This window comes from Melanerpes formicivorus, unplaced genomic scaffold (genome assembly GCF_026170545.1).
Source record: "Melanerpes formicivorus ecotype bairdi unplaced genomic scaffold, bMelFor1.0.p_v2 SCAF_3, whole genome shotgun sequence".
NCBI lineage: Eukaryota > Metazoa > Chordata > Aves > Piciformes > Picidae > Melanerpes > Melanerpes formicivorus.
The window spans coordinates 27,158,003-27,179,981 of NW_027142355.1; the positions used below are offsets into that span (position 1 = coordinate 27,158,003).

A 21,979-nucleotide genomic window follows, 5' to 3' on the forward strand; every position below is an offset into this window, starting at 1 on the left:
GCCCCAAGGATCAGTGCTGGGCCCTGTGCTCTTTAACATCTTCATTGATGATCTGGATGAGGGGGTTGAGTCAGTCATCAGCAAGTTTGCAGATGACACCAAGTTAGGAGCAGATGTTAGTCAGTTAGAGGGTAGAAAGGCTCTGCAGAGGGACCTCGACCGACTGGACAGATGGGCAGAGTCCAATGGGATGGCATTCAACAAGTCCAAGTGCCGAGTGCTGCACTTTGGCCACAGCAACCCCATGCAGAGCTACAGGCTGGGGTCAGAGTGGCTGGAGAGCTCCCAAAGAGAGAGGGACCTGGGGGTGCTGATTGACAGCTGCCTAAACATGAGCCAGCAGTGTGTCCAGGTAGCCAAGAAGGCCAATGGCATCCTGGCCTGCATTAGGAATAGTGTGGCCAGCAGGAGCAGGGAAGTCATTGTGCCCCTGTACTCTGCATTGGTTAGGCTGCACCTTGAGTCCTGTGTCCAGTTCTGGGCCCCTCAGTTTAAGAAGGACATCAAAACACTTGAACGTGTCCAGAGAAGGGCAACAAGGCTGGGGAGAGGCCTTGAGCACAAGCCCTATGAGGAGAGGCTGAGGGAGCTGGGATTGTTTAGCCTGGAGAAGAGGAGGCTCAGGGGTGACCTCATTGCCCTCTACAACTACCTGAAGGGTGGCTGTAGCCAGGAAGGGGTTGGTCTCTTCTCTCAGGCAACCAGCACCAGAACAAGGGGACACAGTGTCAAGCTGTGCCAAGGGAAGTTTAGGCTCAAGGTGAGGAGAAAGTTCTTCACTGAGCGAGTCGTTCGTCATTGGAATGTGCTGCCCAGGGAGGTGGTGGAGTCACCATCCCTGGAGGTGTTCAAGAGGAGATTGGACGTGGCACTTGGTGCCATGGTCTAGTCATGGGTCTGTGGTGACAGTTTGGACTCGATGATCCTTGAGGTCTCTTCCAACCTTGGTGATACTGTGAAATGTATTTGGAGATATTGTACCTCATGATCAACTATTACTCAGCTTCAGCGAGCAAGACTAAGTAACCGGCAAGGCGATGGCTTTGGCTGCTTCTTCTGGGTCTCCCAAAACATCCCAAGAGGGTTTGGACTAAGGAGTCTTCCAAGGCGGTTTGGACTAAGGAAACTCCCAATCTCCCCTTGGTTTGAAGCAAGGAATGTTCCAATAGGTTTTGGATTAATGCCTCTCTCAAGAGGGTTTGGGTTAAGAAATCTCCCAACAGGGTTTGGATTAAGGAATCTCCCAACAGGGTTTGGATTAAGGAATGGTCCAAGGGGGTTTGGATTAGGCAGCTCCGAGGGGAGCTCGGATTAAGGAATCTCCCAGTGGGTTTGGATTAAGGCATCTCCCAACAAGGTTTGGATTAAGGTATCTCCCAAGAAGGTCTGAAACAAGGAATTTGCCAGTAGGGTTGGGATTAAGGCATCTTCCAGTTGGGCAGCAAAATGGGCATCTGTTCTGTGAATGATGTCCTCTCAGGCTTTTCTCTTTGCCCCCATTCAGCCAAAGTTATGATTCATTTATAGAACTGAAATCAAATTTAGCTCAGTTTCTCCTAGCAAAAGGACTTTCAGGTTGACAGAGCCTTGATGCCTGATGATGTCCATCAGCAGCAGCTCTGCTAGGGACTTTTTACATCCCAGAGAGAAATCCTTCCAAGGTTTTTCAGACCAAGGGATGGGATTGACCTTGGGCTGTTTACCTCCTTCAGGTTCATCCTAAATAGATGATCCTAAATGAAGGCTAAACCCCTAAAAGGAGCTGACAAATGAGCTAAATGGGATGGAGCAACAAGAAATCCTTCTACAAACAGCAAGAAGAAAGAAGGTGAAGTTTCCTACCACTCTCAGCAAGGGCAGCAGCCACTTCATTAAGGGTGGAGTAGATGTTGCAGGCAGCCCATCGGCACTGTGCGCCCAATGCGCCCAAAGTCTCCATCAGGACCTGGAATCAAGGCCAAGAGAAGAAAACAACCATTCAGAAAGGGCAATGGGAAGAGCAAAACAAAACTGGGAGTTGGACTTCCTTCATGTTTGAAGGAGAAACAACAGTTCTTGACTTCTTACAAGGACTAGGAGTGATAGCTTTAAACTAAAAGAGGGAGATTTAGGTTAGATGCATGGAAGATGTTCTTCACTGAGAGGGTGGTGAGACACTGCAAGAAGTTGCCCAGAAAGGTGGTGGATGTCCCATCCCTGGAACCATTCCAGGACATGCTTTGAGCAATCTGCTCTAGTTGCAGACAGATGTCCCTGTTGACTGCAAGGAAGTTGGACTTGATGACTCTGAAACGTCCCTTCCCACCCAAACCACTGCACTGACCTCTGATGACCTCTTCTTCCTGTTCCTATGATGCAGATCATTCCATTTCCTCAGCTACCACTGCTTGAGCAAATGCCCCATCCCAGAATCCCAGCATGGTTGGAAGGACCTCTGGAGATCATCCAGTCCAACTCCCCTGACAAAGTAGGGTCACTCACAGCAGCTTGCCCAAGATCACAATGGCCAGGTGGGGTTGGAAGCTCTCCAGACAAGGAGCCTCGACAACCTCTCTGGGCAGCCTGCTCCACGGCTCCACCACCCTCAAAAGTCAGCAAGTTTCTCCTGATGGAACCTCCTGGCTTCCAGTTTGTACCTGTTGCCACTTTTCCTGTCACTGGGCACCACTGAGAAGAATCTGGCCCCATCCTCCTGCCTCCCACCCTTTAGATCTTGCTGAGCATTGAGAAGATCCTTTTACAGACACATGTGACATCACCTTGAAGCATGGCTGCTGTCTGGCTAGGAATGGTCCCAAAATGGTCCATTCTCTTTTCACTTGGTGCTGGACTCAGAGACCACATTGCTCTGTTAACAGGCCAAGGTCTGTTTTAGGAAATGGCCTCAAGTTGCTCCAGGGGAGGTTTAGGTTGGACATGAGGAACAATTTCTTCCCTTTGAGGGTTGTCAAAGCCTGGCCCAGGCTGCCCAGGACAGTGGTGGAGTCCCCATCCCTGGGAGGCCTTCAAAGCTGTGGAGATATGGTGCTGAGGGACATGGCTTAATGGTGACCTGGCAGTGTTGGATTAAGGGCTGGACTGGATGATCTGAAAGGTCTCTTCCAACCAAGCCAGTTGTGTGATTCCATGATTTCAGAGGCTGAACAGTGTAGAATCCCTGTCTGATCTTGTGGGTGGGGACTCACCGCTGTCTGAGCTGTGATGTGCGTGCAGCCCACGATCTTGGCCCCAGCCAGTGGCTTCTCTCCCTGAGCTCTCTTCCTCAAAGCCATCAGTGCAGGCATTTCTGAAAGGCAAAATGGAGAAGTCCATCAACTTGATGGGAAGAGGAGAAACCACCAGCATCACTTCATGCCCAGCTCTCTGGTACCTTTCTGAATTTGGACAGCTGCAGCAGCTTCAAAAAAGGGTGAGAGCAAGGATTAAATACGATATGGGACAGATGTGAAGGAGCTAAGAGGTTGGACTTGATGATCTCTGAGGTCTCTTCCAACCTGGTAGATTCTGTGACCCAAAAACCTTCTGAGGTTACTATTTAGGATGTAGCACCATCAGGTTTTCATGTTTCTACCTGTGAATTCCCAGCTGAGGCTGGAGGAAAAACTGCTTCAGACTGAGGAGGACTTGGGACTTCACCTCTCCAATCTCCCTCAACATTTGAGTTGTCTTTGCTATGGACTTTGGGTGATTTTAACCAAACCCATCCAGCTGTAAGTGAGGTCGATGGTTGGCTGGAGCTACCAGCACAACCCTCTAACCCCTTTCCATCCCTCAAACCCCCACCAGCTCTCCCACGTGGTTGTCAAGGCATCACCACCATCCTGAACCTCACAAGAAGAGGATTTGGTGGAAGAAAGAGTCCAGGAGGCAGCCCAGGCCAAGGTGGAGCTTGGGGAACATGTCCCATTTACCTTGCTCAGCAATTTCAATCTCCCGGCGCCCAAACTCTGCCTGTTTGATGTTTTTGACGCAGAAGTCGCTGCTGCCTTTGGAGTTCTTCTGCTGCTTGTCTCGGGGGGAGGTCTCATCATCAGAGCTGTCTGTGTAGGAGGCAGCTGGAGGAAGAAAAGCAGGTCAGAGACACAACGAAAGACTCCCCAAAGCCAAACCACCTGCAGATAGAATCATAGAATCAATAAGGTTGGAAGAGACCTCAGAGATCATCAAGTCCAACCTGTCACCCAACAACTCATGACTAACTAAACCATGGCACCAAGTGCCATGTCCAATCCCCTCTTGAACACCTCCAGGGATGGAGACTCCACCACTTCCCTGGGCAGCACATTCCAATGGCCAACAACTCTCTCTGTGAAGAACTTTCTCTTCACCTCAAGCCTAAACCTCCCCTGGCACAGCTTGAGATTGTGTCCTCTTGTTCTGGTGCTGGCTGCCTGGGAGAAGAGACCAACCCCCTCCTGGCTACAACCTCCCTTCAGGTAGTTCACAGTATCACCAAGGTTGAAAGAGACCTCAAAGATCATCAAATCCAACCTGTCACCACAGACCTCGTGACTAGACCATGGCACCAAGCGCCACATCCAATCCCCTCTTGTAGACAGCAATAAGGTCTCCCCTGAGCCTCCTCTTCTCCAGGCTAAACAACCCCAGCTCCCTCAGCCCCTCCTTGCAGGGCTTGTGCTCAAGGCCTCTCACCAGCCTTGTTGCCCTACAGATGTCCTTCTCTACATGCACATCAACTCCCTCCTTCCTCAGCTGGGATCTCCTTACAACTACTCCCCACAGGCAGCTTCTGCCTGCAATGACCTGGTGGAGCCCTGGGGTAGGCTACTCAAGTGGATGGGGTCAGATTCATCTCAGTGGTGTTCAGTGACAGGATAAGGGGCAATGGGCACAAACTGAAACCCAGGAGGTTCCATCTGGAGAAGCAGGTTGCCTTCGAGGGTGGTGGAGCTCTGGAGCAGGCTGCCCAGAGAGGATGTGGAGTCTCCTATGGAGAGATTCCAAACCCACCTGGCCATTGTGACCCTGGACAACCTGCTTTGAGTGACCCAACTTTAGCAGGGATGTTGGACTGGATAATGTTTATAGAGGTTCCTCCCAACCCCCATGATGTTGGGATTCCACGATTCACTCTCATCTACCTCTACTCTGACACCACACCAGAGAGCATCAGCTTGAACACTGGCCATGGCTCCCATGGGCTCGTGTCCTCATGCTTTGCCTGTGGTCCTCTCCCATCTCTCATGGAATCATGGAGGGGTTGGCTTGGAAGGGACCTTTAAAGGTCATCTAGCCCAACCCTCCTGTGGTCAGCAGGGACATCTGAAACTACAGCAGGTTGCTCAGAGCCCCAGACAGTCTGACCCAGAACAGTTCCAGGTATGGGACATCTGCCACCTCTCTGGGCAACCTGGGACAGGCTCTCACCACACTCATCATGAATAACATCTTCTTTCTCTCCAGTCTCAATCTCCCTCTTTCAGTTTCAGACCATCACCCCTTGTCCTGTCACAACAGACCCTGATAAAAAAGTCTGTCCCCAGATTTCTCTTAGCCTCTTAAAGTCCTGAAAAGCCACCAGAAGGTCTCCCTAGAGCCTTCTCCTCTCCAGGCTGAACAACCTCAACTCTCTCAGCCTGGCCTCTCAGCAGAGGGCTTCCAGCCCTCCCATCATTGCTGTGGCCTCCTCTGACACTGCTCCAACAGGTCCATGTCTCTCCTGTGCTGAGGATTCCAGAGGTGAATGCAGTAACAGCACATGGACCTCATCCAGGTTTGCCCACCTGGGCCAGCCGTTCTCTCACCTACCCAGAGCTCTGCACATGGACAAGGATCAAGTACAAGATCCCAACACAAGGTGTCCTTCATCCCAAATTACATCTAGAAGACAACCAACCCAAATGTCTACTGATGTTCTGAGTACTTATGACACTCAAAGACTGCTGCTCTCCTTACTCCAGGAAGAGCAGGCTCAAGATCTTATGCATTTCAAATGCCAGCATGGTGAGGGCAGCCCAGGAATCCCTACTCAATGCTGCTGGTGATCCCAGGCCTTGCTCAGGGCTCCTCATGAATGCCTTGCTCAATGCTGGTGGTGATCCCACTCGCTGGATTTTCTCAGTTTTCCAGCATTCCTCAGGAAAGGCCATGGCCACAAGTTGCTGCCTGGGAAGGTTCCATGGAGTAGTAGGAAGGAAAGTAGTCACTAGGAGGACACCACTCCAGGTTGCCTGGAGATATAACGGGTCTCAATCATCATAGAACCATAGAATGGTTTGGGTAGGGAAGGACCTTCCAAGGTCATCTAGCCCAACCATTCTGCAGTCAGGAGGGACATCCTCAACAACAGCAGTTTGCCCAGAGTCCCAGACAACCTGACCTGCAATGGTTCCAGGGATGGAGCATCTACCAGCTCTCTGGGCAACATGAGACAAGGTCTCATCAGCCTCAGTGTCACAAATGTCCTCCTTTTCTCCAGACTGAACCTCCCTTTTTAGTTTCAAACCATCACCCCTTGTCCTGTCACAAAAGGCTCTGCTCAAAAGTCTGTTCCCAGCTTTCTTCTCAGGCCTTTTAATACCTGAAAGGCCATCAGAAGGTCTCCCTGGAGCCTTCTCCAAGCTGAACAATCCCAACTCTCTCAGCCTAGCCTCACAGCAGATGGGCTCCAGCTCTCCAAGCAAAAGAGGACCACCACTGTAAAGCTGCACAATCTAAGACAGCCTCATCCCAAGAGGGATGACCTACAGCAAACACCCAAGGGTGTCCTCCTACCCAACAACCAGTCCAGATTCTCAACTTTCTACTGCAGTTCTCTGCCAAAGGAACTAGGCAGCAGGAAGGGTGATGGGGACAGACATTTTAGCAGGACCTGTTGTGACAGGACCAGGGGTGATGGGTTGAAACCAAAATAGGGAGATTTAGACTGGGGAGAAGATGTTCTCTGCTGTGATGGTGAGACCTTGGCCCAGGTTGCCCAGAGAGGTGATAGATGCCCCATCCCTGCACCACCCCAGGTCAGGTTGTCTAGGGCTCTAAGCAACCTGCTCCAGCTGCAGACTGCAGGGGGGTTGGTCTGGATGACCATGAAGGTCCCTTCCCATCACAACCATTTTCTGATTCCATGACTCTACAGGTGAGTGTTTCTCACACAGTATCACAGGAACCACAGGCAGAGTTGGACCTACCACCACCCACCAGTGCTTCCAAAAAGCTGCAGCTTTACAGAGAGCTCATATGAAGGAAGACACCAAAATATCTTCCAGAGAACTTGGAGTCAAGGCCAACCACCCCTTTATTCATCATTCCAATGCCTCTGTCCACATTTTTATAGCAGAAAACCAAACTAAGGAGGCCAACCCTTCCCCCCAGGCATGACCATGGCTTTCTCATCCCTACAGCACCCAGCAAGCTGATTACTTTCCCTTCTGGCTTGTGTGAAGGACTTGAATGATCCCATGGAGAAAAAGCTTAGTGTTGTCCATGTGCCAGGCTCCCCGAGACCCGCTCGGGTCTTAATCCTCTTAGAGAGGAGAATTAGGCATTGCTGGAATTTCTCTGCACAGTCTCCATCCTCAGCAGGGTGGGAAAGGCAAGTCTGACCCTGCAAAGGGCAAAATATTCCTGCTGCTGCGTCCACAAGCCTACAGCAGCTCCTGAAGGACCAGGAGAACAAAAGAAGGTCTTACGTAAGAGCAAACTCTTGTATCTCAAGGACTGCAGGAGGAAGGATTAATTAGGTGCAGGAGGATTATTTCATTGAAGACAACTAATCTGTGGAGAGGTGGCTTTAAAATCACAGGGTTTGGGGCTGGGAGCTGAAAAGAATTTTGTTTAAAACCAAAAATGCCACCTAGATGGTAGGCAGGCTTTAATCTGGAGAGGCTGCGCCTTCTGGAGGTGGTTTAATGGTCATGGGGGTGTTGGGTTGATGATCTCAGAGGTCTTCTCCAACTAGAATAGAGTAGAGTAGAATAGACCAGACCAGGTTGGAAGAGACCTTCAAGATCATCGTGTCCAACCCATCATCCAATCCAACCCACCTAAACAACTAACCCATGGCACCAAGCACCCCATCAAGTCTCCTCCTGAACACCTCCAATGACGGCGACTCCACCACCTCCCCAGGCAGCCCATTCCAATGGGCAATCACTCTCTCTGTATAGAACTTCTTCCTAACATCCAGCCTAAACCTCCCCTGAGCATGGCCCTCCAGCCAGTTCCTAACCCAGCTCAGAGTGCTGCTGTCCAAGCCACAGGCTGACAGCTTGGCCAGGAGTTTGTTGTGGGGGATGGTGTCAAAGGCCTTGCTGAGGTCCAGGGAGACTACATCCACAGCCTTCCCCACATCCACCAGGCGGGTCACCTGATCATAGAAGGAGATCAGGTTGGTCAGGCAGGACCTGCCCTTCCTAAATCCATGCTGGCTGAGCCTGGTCCCTTGGCCATCCTGTAAATGCTGTGTGATTGCACTCAGGATGACCTGTTCCATGATCTTGCCTGGCACTGAGGTCAGGCTGACAGGCCTATAATTCCCTGGCTCATCCAACCGGCCCTTCTTGTGGATGGGCACCACGCTGGTCAGCTTCCAGTCCTCTGGGACATCTCCAGTGAGCCAGGTATTCTATTCTTTAGTGCTACACAAAGATTCACAGATTCATAGAATGGTTTGGCTTGGAAGGGACCTTAAAGATCACCTAGTTCCCACCCTCCTGCCAGGGGCAGGTCCGGCCTCTCCAACCTGATCTCCTTCTATGATCGGGTGACCCGTCTGGTGGATGTGGGGAGGCCTGTGGATGTGGTCTACCTGGACTTCAGCAAGGCCTCTGACACTGTCCCCCACAGCAAACTGCTGGCTAAGCTGTCAGCTCATGGCTTGGACCACTACACTCTGTGCTGGATTAGGAACTGGCTGGAGGGCTGAGCCCAGAGAGTGGTGATGAATGGTGCCACATCCAGCTGGCGGCCAGTCACCAGTGGCGTCCCCCAGGGATCAGTGCTGGGCCCCATCCTCTTTAACATCTTCATTGATGATCTGGATGAGGGGACTGAGTCAGTCATCAGCAAGTTTGCAGATGACACCAAGTTAGGAGCAGATGTTAGTTAGAGGGCAGAAGGTCTCTGCAGAGGGACCTCAAACAACTGGACAGATGGGCAGAGTCCAATGGGATGGCATTCAACAAGTCCAAGTGCCGAGTGCTGCACTTTGGCCACGGCAACCCCATGCAGAGCTACAGGCTGGGGTTGGAGTGGCTGGAGAGCTCCCAGAGAGAGAGGGACCTGGGGGTGCTGATCGACAGCTGCCTAAACATGAGCCAGCAGTGTGCCCAGGTGGCCAAGAGGGCCAATGGCATCCTGGCCTGCATTAGGAATAGTGTGGCCAGCAGGAACAGGGAGGTCATTGTGCCCCTGTACTCTGCATTGGTTAGGCTGCACCTTGAGTCCTGTGTCCAGTTCTGGGCCCCTCAGTTTAAGAAGGACATCGAAACACTTGAACGTGTCCAGAGAAGGGCAGCAAGGCTGGGGAGAGGCCTTGAGCACAGCCCTATGAGGAGAGGCTGAGGGAGCTGGGATTGTTTAGCCTGGAGAAGAGGAGGCTCAGGGGTGACCTCATTGCCCTCTACAACTACCTGAAGGGTGGTTGTAGCCAGGAAGGGGTTGGTCTCTTCTCCCAGGCAACCAGCACCAGAACAAGAGGACACAGTCTCAAGCTGCGCCAGGGGAAGTTTAGGCTTGAGGTGAGGAGAAAGTTCTTCACCGAGCGAGTCGTTCGTCATTGGAACGGGCTGCCCAGGGAGGTGGTGGAGCCACCATCCCTGGAGGTGTTCAAGAGGAGATTGGATGTGGCACTTGGTGCCATGGTCTAGTCATGGGTCTGTGGTGACAGGCTGGACTCAATGATCCTTGAGGTCTCTTCCAACCTTAGTTATACTGTGATACCCTCCACTAAACCAGTTTGCTCAAGGCCTCATCTAGCCTGGTTTTGAACACCTTCAGGGAGGGGGCATCCATGACCTTCTGGATGTGGTTTAATAGTCATGGTGGTGCTGTTGGGTTGATGATTGGACTTGATGATCTTAGAGGTCTTTTCGAAGCCAAATGTTTCTATGTTGTTTTAGTGCTACACAATACACAGCACCATATGCATGGATCTGCCCTGGTGAGACCAGAGCTGGAGAACTGCATCCAGTTCTGCACTCCCTGGTTCAAGAGGGACAGAGATACTGGAGAATGTCCAATGGAGGTAATGAAGATGATGAAAGGACTGGAACATCTGACAGATGAGGAAAGGTTGAGAGACTTGGGACTGTTTAGTGTGAAAAACAGAAGACTGAGAGGAGCTCTTGTTAATGTTTATAAATATCTGAAGGGTGGAGGGCAAGAAGAAGGGGCCAGGTTCATTTCAATGCTATCCTGTGATAGGACAAGAGGCAGTGAATACAAACTGCAACACAGAAAGTTCTACATCAAAATGAGGAATAATGTCACTGTGAGGGTGCTGAAGCCCTGGAGCAGGCTGCTCAGAGACGTTGCAGAGTCTCCTTCTCTGCAGACTTTCAAGCCCCATCTAGATGCCTTCCTGTGTGACCTGCTCCAGGTGATCCTGCTTTGGCAGGGAGGTTTGACTCCATGATCTCCTGAGGTCCCTTCCAAGCCCTATTCTGTGAGTATGTTTATACACAGAAAACATGATGGTGATTGACTACCATTGTTTAAATTAATATTGATGATATAAAGTAACAGATTTTTCACTTAAAATAGAGTAAATTTTGCTCTTGTTTTCCTGTAAAATGAAAAAGAAGTCTAGAGCAGACCTTGGAAGGGTCCAGACTCCAAGACTCGTCCTGCTGTTCCCCATCTGACCATTCCTCTTAGAATCATGGCATCACAGAATGGATTTGGGTGGAAGAGACCTTGAAGATCACCAAGTCTGACTCTTAACCCAGCACTGCCAGGTCACCACTAAACCATGTCCCTCAGCAGCACATCTCCATGGCTTTGAAAGTCCTACAGGGATGGGGACTCCACCACTGCTCTGGGCAGCCTGGGCCAGGCATTGACAACCCTCAAGGGGAAGAAATTGTTCCTCCTGTCCAACCTAAATTTCCCCACTGGTCATTTAGAAACACCCAGTTAAATGCTGGGATAGAGAAGGTTCCTCAGTACCATGTTGAGATGCCCAAAATTGGATTGAGGAGAGCACGATAACTGGGGAGCAGCATTAAGCCACAGAGCTTGTTTAGCCTGGAGGAAAGGAGGCTGAGGGGAGACCTTCTGGCTCTCCCTAACACCATGAATGGAGGCTGGAGCCAGGCAGGGATTGGTCTCTTCTCCCAAGGAACAAGAGATAGAACAAGCAGAATTGGCCTCAAGGGGAGGTTTAGATCAGATGTCAGGAGAAACTTTGTCCCTGAAAGGGTTCTCAAATGCTGGAACAGGCTCCCCAGGGATATGGTTTGAATCCCCATCCCTGGAGGTGCTCCAAAGCTGCAGAGATGAGGTGCTGAGGGACATGGTTTAGCACCAAACTTGGTAGAGTTAGAGAATGATCTGACTTGATGATCTTCAAGGTTTTTTCCAGCCTTTTGGATTCTGTATTGCTATGACCCTAGACACCATCTGAACAGCAGTTGTGGCCTTTCAGGACTTAAACGTGTTGCAAAGAAACCTGAAGACAGACTCTTGAGCAGGGCCTGCTGTGACATGATATGGGGTGATGGCTTGAAACTAAAAGAGGCAGATTCAGACTAGATAGAAGGAAGATGTCCTTCTCTGTGAGGTTGGTGAGACCCTCTCCCACATTGCCCAGAGAACTGGTAGATGCCCTACCCCTGTGATCATTGCTGGAGAGGTTGTTTGGGCTCTGAGCAACTTCCTCTAGTCAAAGATGTCCCTGCTGACTGCCAGGAGGTTGGACTAGAAGACCAGGAAGATCCCTCCCCACCTACACCATTCTGTAATTCCATGATTCTACAGCTGAGCATAGGAACCACAGGTTGAACCCAAGGTCCTACCAATACCCACCAGTGCTTCCAAAGAGCTGCAGCTTTCCAGAGCCCTCAAATGGAGAATGACTCCAAGATATTCGTCAGAGAGCTTGGAGTGAAGGCCAATCACCCCTTTATCCATCATCCCAACAGCTCTGTCAGCACTTTTATAGCAGGAAACCTAAACTAAGGAGGCCAACCCTTCCCCCCAGGCATGACCATGGCTTTCTCATCCCTACAGCACCCAGCAAGATGATTACTTCCTCTTCTGGCTTGTGTGAAGGACTTGAAAGGTCCTTTCCAACCCAAACCATTCTGTGATTGTGTGATTTCCACAATATCAATGCAGCAGCAGGTCTCAGCCATCTTTATCCACTGGAAAATGGTGAGTGGTAAAAAGAGACACTTGCAGCCCATATCCCAACCCAGCAAAGACCAAGTCAAGGCCTAAACTGAGCAAAGTTTAGATTTGCTGATACTTTAGTTGAAGATCCACTCACACTGCCATTGTTCATGGCCAAAAAGGGGTGACCTTCCTCTCCCACAGCCCAGCTGTGGGCACCTCATGTCATAGTATCACAGTATCAGTCAGGGTTGGAAGGGACCACAAGGATCATCTAGTTCCAACCCCCCTGCCATGGGCAGGGACACCCCACACTAGATCAGGCTGGACAGAGCCTCATCCAGCCTGGATGGATGTCTGTTCTGCACAACCTTTGGAGAGTTATGAAACATCAGGAAGCTGAAATCAATCACCCTGAAACCAAGATACTGCTGTTCTCATCCCACTTCTGCACCCACAAGGCATGTGTGTGGGGCCCAACAACCAACAAGGAGCACTTTAAGCCTTCCAAGTGTTCAGAGGTTCACACAACAGTACGTTAGAATCATAAAGGTTGGAAAAGATCTCTGAGGTCATCACATCCAACTTTCTACCCAACACCTTCATGACCACTAGACCATGTCCTGAAGTGCCACACCTATCTGTTTTTTTTAAGACCTCCAGGGATGGCAACCCCATCACCTCCCTGGGCAGCCTGTTCCAGTGCCTCATTCCTCACAACCTTCACAGATTGCTCCAGGAATGAAGGTTCAGTCGTCCATGCTGAAAACAATGCATGTGCCAAGAAAACACAACTGGAGCCCCTCCAGGGGACCAAAGAATATTTTGCTGGTCCATGTTTTCCATGGCATAAGCCTGATGGCTCCTAGATAGAGCTGTGCAACCACCCAGTGTAAGTGCAGATGAATCAAGCTTCCAGGTGAGCCCAGAAATGTAAACCAAACCAAAACCACCCAGTAAACCCAACCTCCCTCTCCACTGAGTTCCCTTAAGTGTGGCTAGAAAGACCAAACAGGAGGTCCACCACTTGCCCAAAGTTTCACAGAATCAGAGAATTGATTAGGTTGGAAAAAGTCCTGGGTCCAATTCTGGGCTCCCCACGTCAAGAGAGACTGGGAGCTACTGAAGAGAGTCCAGTGGAGGCCGGGAAGCTGCTGAGGGGCCTGGAGCATCCTTGTGAGGAGGAAAGGCTGAGAGCCCTGGGGCTGTTGAGCCTGGAGAAGAGCAGCCCCAGAGGGGATCTGATCAATGCTCTGCAAGAGCTAAAAGGTGGGGGCAAGAGGATGGGGCCAGACACTTATCAGTGGTGCCCAGTGACAGGGCAAGGGACAATGGGTACAAAGTGGAAGCCAGGAGGTTCCATCAGGAGCAGCCTGTTAGCTTTGAGAGTGGTGGAGCTCTGAAGCAGGCTGCCTAGTGAGGATGTGGAGTCTCCTTGTCTGGAGAGCTTCCAACCCCCTCTGGCCACTGTGATGCTGGGCAAGCTGCTGTGGGTGCCCCTGCTGGAACAGGGAGGCTGGACTGGATGATCTCCAGAGGACCCTTCCAACCTCTACCATTCTGGTATTCTACTACACTACATATGAAGACAAGAGGAAAACCTGCCAACCCTCTTTCCATGCCTTCCCTCCAACACTCCCAATGACCCAGCAGAGCTGGGAACCCCTCGATGAAGCCTGTGGTGGCAGCAGTTGCTGTGCCTCACCTGAGCTGTAGCTGTCTGTGGAGGACTGGGAGATGGAGCGGGACAGCGAGCGGCGGCCGATCTTCGTCGGGCGCTTGTTGAATTCTTGCTTTTGGTCAGCAAACTGGATCTGTTGAAGGAAAAGAATCATCCCATGAGGAGTCAAAACCCAACAGTCTGACAGAGGACATGAATCCCAAGAGAACAAAGCCTGAGGGGGACAATTCCACCATCCCAGCTCCTGGCTGAATGGCAATGCCTACTGGTCATATGACATACACAAGGCAACAATGAAACCGCTACAAGGAAGGAGCAGAGCTTCCAGTTGCACTCTGTGGTAAGAAATCTTGAGATTGGAGACATGACCCAAGGCTTTTGTAACTGTTGGGAGCTTAGCGAGCAGAAGCATGGAAAAGTATTTAACCTAAGAGCTAACCTCCACAGATTGGCAGAATGGTTTGAGTTGGAAGAGCTCTTAAAGATCATCCAGTTCCAAACTCCCTGCCATGGGCAAGGACACCTTCCACTAGCCCAGGTTGCTCAAGGCCTCATCCAACCTGGCCTTGAACATCTCTAGGGAGGGAATGCAGCTCAAAAAATGAAGGGTGAGGTGCATAAATGAAGTCATGTGTAGATTGGCCAAGTGTGGTTGTTCAAGTTGGAGAGAATTGTGGAATCACCACAGTCACAACTTGGGATGAATCTCCAGGTGTCCTGCACCTAAGAAGGACACAACCCCCTGCACAAAGCCCTGCAGGTGAGGGGTGACCTGCTAGGAAGCAGCTCCATGGAGAAGGACTTGGAAGTGCTGGTGAACAACAAGGTCACCCTGAGCCAGCAAGGTGCCCTTATGGCCAAGAAGGCCAAGGGTGTCCTGGAGGGCAGGGAGAAGAGTGGGGCCAGCAAGTTGAGGGAGGTTCTCCTCCCCCTCTACTCTGCCCTAGTGGGGCACAGCTGGAGAACTAGGTCCAGTTCTGGGCTCCCCAGAACAAGATAGACAGGGAACTACTGGAGATATTCCAGAGGAGGGTCCAAAGATGCTGAGGGGCCTGGAGCATCTCTGTGAGGAGGAAAGGCTGAGAGCCCTGTTGAGCCTGGAGAACAGCCTCAGAGGGGATCTGATCAATGCTCTGCATAGCTAAAGAACCAGTGGGGGGCAAGAGGATGGGGGTAGATTCTTGTCAGTGGTGCCCAGCAACAGGACGAGGGGCAAGAGGCACAAACTGGAACCCAGAAGGTTCCACCAGGAGCAGCTTGTTGGCTCTGAGAGTGGTGGAGCTCTGAAGCAGGCTGCTCAGAGAGGCTGTGAGTCTCCTTGTCTGGAGAGCTTCCAACCCCCCCTGGCCATTGTGATGCTGGGGCAGCTGCTCTGGGTGACTCTGCTTTAGCAAGGGGGTTGGACTGGATGATGTTCAGAGGTCCCTTCCAACCCCCACACCTCCCTGGGATTCTGTGAAATTGGAAGCACAACTTGCAGGTGCAAATTGCCTCGGTCTCTATTACGACCATAAAGCAACTCAAGCAGGTACAACGGGGTTAAACATTCACATCTGCAAACTACTGAACACCTCTACTGTGCCCATTAGCCAGCCCCTCGAGGGCTGTGGAGAAGTTACACCCACTTGAAGAAGTCATCTAACCAGGAAGAATTTGATCCCCACCTGGGAACTCCAATTCAAGCTTAAGCAGCAGCACTTGACATTGTACTTCGAGTGAGTGGATGCTGCTGCAGTGCTGGTACCTCCTTTTGGGGGACAGTAAGTGGTGAAAAATAGTGATGGAGGTCTTGGGTGGCTCACTCAAAGTCAACCCAACACTGAGCTGCTCCAAGGACAGGCTGTTGGGCAGGAGGGAAAGGACTCAGGAGAGGATTTGCAGCAGGACCTGGGAGCTCTGCTAATCTTAAAGCAAACAACAGAACGACACCGGAGCAGGAAAGACCCAGGGGAGGGGGGAAAAAAAAACAGGTCCAGCTCATGTTACACTGGAGAGTCTGTGGTGGAATTAACACCTCCGGGCCTGGAGCAGGCTGCAAGCCCAACCAAGGGTGAATGATTTATCCCATAATCAACATTTTCACTTCCCCACATCATCTCATCCAGGACATTCAACACAATGACTCCGTCTCATCCTGGGCATTCAACACGACTCCATCTTATCCAGGACACTCAGTGCCACCACTTCGAACAACGCCACAACAGTGATAATTGCTCTCCAAGTTCACATCTAAGATGGCCAAGGACCTACCAAGGAGCCAAATTATCACCCAAATTAGGTAGAACTAAAGTAGACTTGAAAATAAATCCTGCCCTCAGCCCCTTCAAGTGTTTGAACGATTGGTTTAGCTTTAGCTGCACAAAGCACCAGAAGAGAGAACACTGGGAAGGGGCCAGGTCAAGGTTCAGGTCTGCTCTTTGATGCTTCACCAACATCTTTTGGCTCTAGCCTTCAAACAGGCAAGAAAAGATGCTGGAATTTGATTTAAGTCATCTCCTGTACCCACCTTCATTCACTGCTAGGTTTTGTATCACATGGACATGTGAAGGGTCCACCAGGAAGACAGCCTTTATTTGTGACTTGATATCTCAGCACTTGATCCAACCAGGAGAAAAACCACACCTTGACTCACCCAACCCAAAACTCCAATTTATATCCCCACCAAACAAGGTGACCAACAGCAGGATGTGTCACCTTCCAGCCTGGCTGGACAGATGAGGACATTCAAGAAGGGTACAAGAACAGCGATTTAGTCCCACGTTGGACGCATTCAGCTCACACCAGGAAACCTCTGAAGGTAACAATCAACTTGGAATCAGGTCGGAAGTGACCTCAAGGATCATCTGATCCAACCTTTCTTGGGAAAAGCCTGGTCCAGACAAGATGCTCCAGCAAGATTCCATCTTTAAAGGACTTTGTCCTGCTAAATCCTAAAGACCCCTGCAGAGGCTGAAGCTCAAAGCAGAAGCTGTGAAGCCTTTAAGATCTGCAGCTTTACAGATTTAGGAGTCCAACCTGCTCTGCAGCTACATAAGCACCACTGCTTTCAGTTTCCAGCAGGAGAAGAACAATTCAAGGTGCAGAACAATTCAAGGTGCAGAGCCTCACCTCCAGAGGTACAAAGGGTTAATGACTTCTCAATGCAGGTGCAAGGCTCATTACATTTCAAATGAGCCAAGTCTCAGTTCAACCTGTGGTTTCCACCACAAAGAGCTGCTCTATGCTACTTCACTGAGCAAAAAGAAAGGTCTCATCACCCCAGGATTTTCCTGAGCAACCTCCCTGCTCTCAAACCCATCACCTCCTCCATTATGATGTTCTGAAGAACAACCCCAGAGCAACAACTCTGGCTCAAGACTTCATCCTTCCAAGCCTCCTGCTCCAGAGATGACATGAAGAGAAGTTCATAGAATTGAAGTATCATCATCCCAGGTTTTTTCCCCTGGGCAACCTCTCTGCCCTCAAAGCCATCATATCCTCCATCATGATGTTCTGAAGAACAACCCCAGAGAAACAACTCTAGCTCAAAACTTCATCCTTTCAAACCTCCTGCTCCTGAGAGACAAGAAGAGAAGCTCATAGAATCATTTTGGCAGGGCAAGACCTTTAAGATCATCGAATTCAAGCAAGTTCTCTAGAGACGGAGATCTTCTCCGAGCAGGTAGACGTGGCTAGCTCCATAAATAGGTGATTGGGGCAGGGGGGAAGAACAGTGAGGAAAGGAGTGGAAGGGAAAAGGTGGGGTGGAGAGAAAAATGGGAGTAGGGTACTAAAGGGCACCCTCACCTGGGCTTTAATCCCCGGATCGCCGTTGACATTGTACTTCTTCTTGTTGGGCATGACGGCATCACCAACACCTCCCTGGCACCTGCTCCCACCAGGACAAGGGCTGCCCCCCCATTTATACCTCCCAGCTTAGCTGCTCTGGTTTCAGCCTCGGGGGGGAGGGAGGGAAGGAGGGAGAAGGGAAGGAGGAGGGAGGGAAGGGGAAGGGTTGGGATTTGCAGATTCCTTGGGCTGGGGGGGTGGGGGTGGTTATTTTGTGTGTGTGTGTGTTGTTGGCAAAGAAGGACCCCAAGGGTTAATGAGGCGTCCCACCAAACAAGTCCTGCTTCTGTTCCCTGCTGCTGGACAGGGTTTTGCTTGACCCCAGGATGGTTTTTAATGTGCACAGAACAATGCCTTATTTATATAACCAGAACATTTCGCTGCTTGCTATAATTAACTTGCTAATTAGGCTCTTTTTAACCCCCCCTCCCTCCCCACTTTCCCTTTCCCCAGTGGCAGATGATTACCTCCACAGAGCCTCATTAGAAGAAAATTAACTAATGAGCAACTAAAACAACCAAGTACTTAGTTGGATGCTTAAGTGCTTTTTAATGAGGTGGGTCCATCCCCCATGGCAGCAAGTGCAAAGCTCTGTCCTTGGTAAGGGCCAGGCTCCAACACTCATCCCCCTGTTCCTCACCAGATCATTCCTCATGGACTCACAGAATGGGTTTGGGTGCAAGAAACCTTGAAGATCATCAAGTCCAACCATTAACAGAGTACTGCCAGGTCACCACCAAACCATGGGCTTCAGCACCACATCTCCATGGCTTTGAAACCCTTCCAGGGATGGGGACTCCATCACCTCCCTGGGTAGCCTGGGCCAGGCCTTGGCAACCCTCAAGGGGAAGAAATTGTTCCTTATGTCCAGCCTAAACCTCCCCTGGTGCAACTTGAGGCCATTTCTTCTTGTCCTATCACTTGTTCCTTGGAAGAAGAGGCCAACCCCCACCTGGCTCCAGCCTCCTTTCATGGAGCTGTAAAAAGCCAGGAGGTCTCCTCTCAGCCTCCTTTTCTCCAGGCTCAACAACCACAGGTCCCTCAGCTGCTCCTCACCAGACCTGTTCTCCAGACCCTTCCCCAGCTTTGTTGCCTTTCTCTGGGCACACTCCAGCACCTCAATGTCCTTCTTGGAGTGAGGGGCAAAAACCTGAACTCAGGATTTGAGGTGTGACCTCACCAGTGCCAAGTCCAGGGGGACAATCCCAGCCCTGCTCCTGCTGGCCACACTCCTCCTGATCCAAGCCAGGATGCAGGTGGCCTTCTGGCTTACCTCCAGCCACTGCTGACCAAACCCCTCCAGGTCCTTTTCCACCTGGCAGTTTCCAGTCACTTTGCCTCCAGCCTGGAGCACTCCTGGGGTTGTTGTTACCCAGGTGCAGGACCCAGCACTTGGCCTGTCTGAATTCTGATTGACTTTGCTCCATCAATCCAGATCACAGAATCACAGAATGATTTGGGTTGGAAGGGTTCTGAACACCTATGCAGCTAGCAGGGACATCTGCAACCGGCACAGGTTGCTCAGAGTCCCAACCAACCTGACCTGGAATTGTTCCAAGGATGGGACATCTACCACCTCTGTGGGCAACCTGGGCCAGGGTCTCACCACTCTTAGTGTCAAAAGTTTCTTCCTTGTACCTATTTGCTTCTTGCCTTGCAAGTACCTACTGCAGAAGGAAAGAGGCTCTGGACAAGCTGAGGGATGCTCATGTAGCAGCAAGGTTTAGAGATTGATGGGACATCACTGATTGACCTCCACATCAACTCGACCTAAATATGACCAGAAAGGTAGATTTTGAATTTGTAACATTATTGATGACCCTTCCCATGTCAAATCCCATGGGAGATGCTACTGCAGCTGTGGCTAAAAACATTTAAGGGGGTATGAAGGTAGCCTTGATGGTATACCATCGAGGCACAAAGCTCCTTTCCAAGAGGTTTTTCCATCATGATACTTAAATCAAGAAAACAAACAAACAAAAAGCCTCTTTTTTCAGTCTGAGGCACTAAAGTAAGAGTTTCCATGATCTAAAAATGCTCAAAATAAAGTGCTTTGCTGCCCCTCCACTCTGCAGCTCAGGTGTCTTCTGCAACTTGTGTGTCACCTGGCACACGAAACCCTGGAGAACAATGATCAGTCCTACGAAAATTCAAGTGCTCATTGTCCTGTACTAACCCATGTCTGACTGAAGTGCCCTCTCCTGGGCCTTGTTGACCCTCAAGTGGGCCCATGTGAACCTCATGAGGTTCAACAAGAGCAAGGTCATGCACATGGGTCAGTGCAACCCCCACTACCAGTCCGAGCTGGGGGATGCAGAGCTGGAGAGAGCCCTGTGGAGAAGGACTTGGGGGTGCTGGTGGGTGAAGAGCTGAACATGAGCCAGCAATGTGTGCTCACAGCCCAGAGCCAACCTGTCCTGGGCTGATCCCCAGCAGTGTGGGCAGCAGGTGGAGGGAGGGGATTCTGCCCCTCTGCTGTGCTCTGCTGAGACCCCACCTGCAGTGCTGGGGCCAGCTCTGGAGTGCTCAGCACTTGAGATACATGGACCTGTTGGAGCAGGGTCAGAGGAGGCCACAGCTATGGTGGGAGGGCTGAAAGCCCTCTGCTGTGAGGTCAAGCTAAGAGAGTTGGGATTGTTCAGCCTGGAGAAGGCTCCAGGAAGACCTTCTGGTGGCCTTTCAGGACTTGAAGGGAGTTGAGAAGAAAGCTCAGGATAAGACTTTTGAGCAGGGTCTCTTGTGACAGGACAAGGAGTGATGGTTTGAAACTAAAGGGAGGGAGACTGAGACTGGAGAGAGGGAAGATGTTTTTCGAACTGAGGATGGTGAGACCTTATCCCAGGCTGCCCAGAGAGGTGGTAGATGTCCCATCCCTGGAACCATTGCAGGTCAGGTTGGCTGGGGCTCTGAACAACCTGCTCTAGTTGCACAAGTCCCTGCTGACCATAGATGGGTTGGGCTAGATGATTTTGAAAGGTCCCTTCCAGCCCACCCCCTCCCATGGTTCTATGAAACCCTGCTTTTTCACCATGGTTGGAGCTCAGCCTCCCTTCCTGCATCAGTTCAGCCATGCTGTGGGCTTTGAACATCTCCTACTCTCTAAACATTTTCAAATGGAACCTTAAAACCTGGAAATGGCTCCCAGCCCCCTACACTGCTTGTGCCATAGGGAAGAGGAACCATCCTTGTAAAGTCTCTGCACTTCTCAACTCGGCCAGCACCGCACTTTGGTCTTCAAATTAATCTTTAGCCAAAGATCTTCCTTGTTTAAAGGTAAGAAAGGTAGAAACCACCAATTTTCTGTGTGATCAGGTCACACAAGTTCACAAATCCACCTGCAACAAGCCTGGGAAATACAGAGCAAATTATGGAGCAACTTCAAAGCCATCCATGAAAGAGCAGGTCAAGGTTGTGGTCTTCAAAAGCTGTTATTGGTGTGACAAAAGTCTTCTCCCAGTGGAAAAACTTCTGGTCCATCTCTGATGCCAAGTGATCCCATGAATTTACAAAAGAAAGAATGTTGCAGCTGTGATTAAACCAGAAAGAATGATACAGAATTAACCAGGTTGGAAAAGACCTTTGAGATCATCGAGTCCAACCTATCACCCAACACCACCTAATCAACTAACCCATGGCACCAAGAGCCTCATCCAGTCTCTTCTTGAACACCTCCAGTGATGGGGACTCCACCACCTCCCTGGGCAGCACTTTTCCAATGGCAAATCATTTCTTCTTAACAGCCAGCCTAAACCTCCCCTGGTGCAGCTTGAGACTGTGCCCTCTTGTTCTGTCACAGGTTACCTGGGAGAAGAGACCAAGCCCCACCTAGCTACAAGCTCCCTTCAGGTAGTTGTAGATGGCAACAAGGTCTCTCCTGAGCCTCCTCTTCTACAGAACCCAAAAGACTATGCTGGTGTTCCACGAGGCTGGCAGCTCCCAGATAAACCTCCTCCTCCAGCCTTCTCATGTTTATTCATGAAGGAAAAGCTGGTTTCCTCCAACACTCCACCTGCCAAGCCAGATACTTCATCTCCTGCTCTGCTTTCCTCCTGTGAAACCAGAGATGTGAATGGAGACACCATCTGAAACACCACGGAGACCTGCTCCCCTTCTGTGGTATCAGTGATGCCTTCACCTCCTCCTGCTTGCAGTGATGCAATAGGTAACCCAGGGAGGTAG

The 21,979-nt window shown here is 50.7% G+C and overlaps 1 protein-coding gene across 2 annotated transcripts in view; it reads right to left on the minus strand.

The window, feature by feature from the left end:
- The window catches only part of AHCYL2 (adenosylhomocysteinase like 2), a 99,224-nt gene that overhangs the window by 22,325 nt on the left and 54,920 nt on the right, over window positions 1–21,979 (minus strand). The window contains exons 1-5 of one of the 2 annotated variants that reach the window (XM_068169468.1): window positions 17,759–17,890; window positions 13,997–14,105; window positions 3,912–4,055; window positions 3,186–3,286; window positions 1,843–1,945 (exon numbers count right to left, since the gene is read on the minus strand). In XM_068169468.1, the coding sequence (XP_068025569.1) occupies window positions 1,843–1,945; window positions 3,186–3,286; window positions 3,912–4,055; window positions 13,997–14,105; window positions 17,759–17,812 (511 nt within the window). In that variant the 5' untranslated portion in view covers window positions 17,813–17,890. Of the gene's footprint in view, window positions 1–1,842; window positions 1,946–3,185; window positions 3,287–3,911; window positions 4,056–13,996; window positions 14,106–17,758; window positions 17,891–21,979 lie in introns of those variants that run through there. The other variant, XM_068169467.1, reaches the window with a different exon arrangement.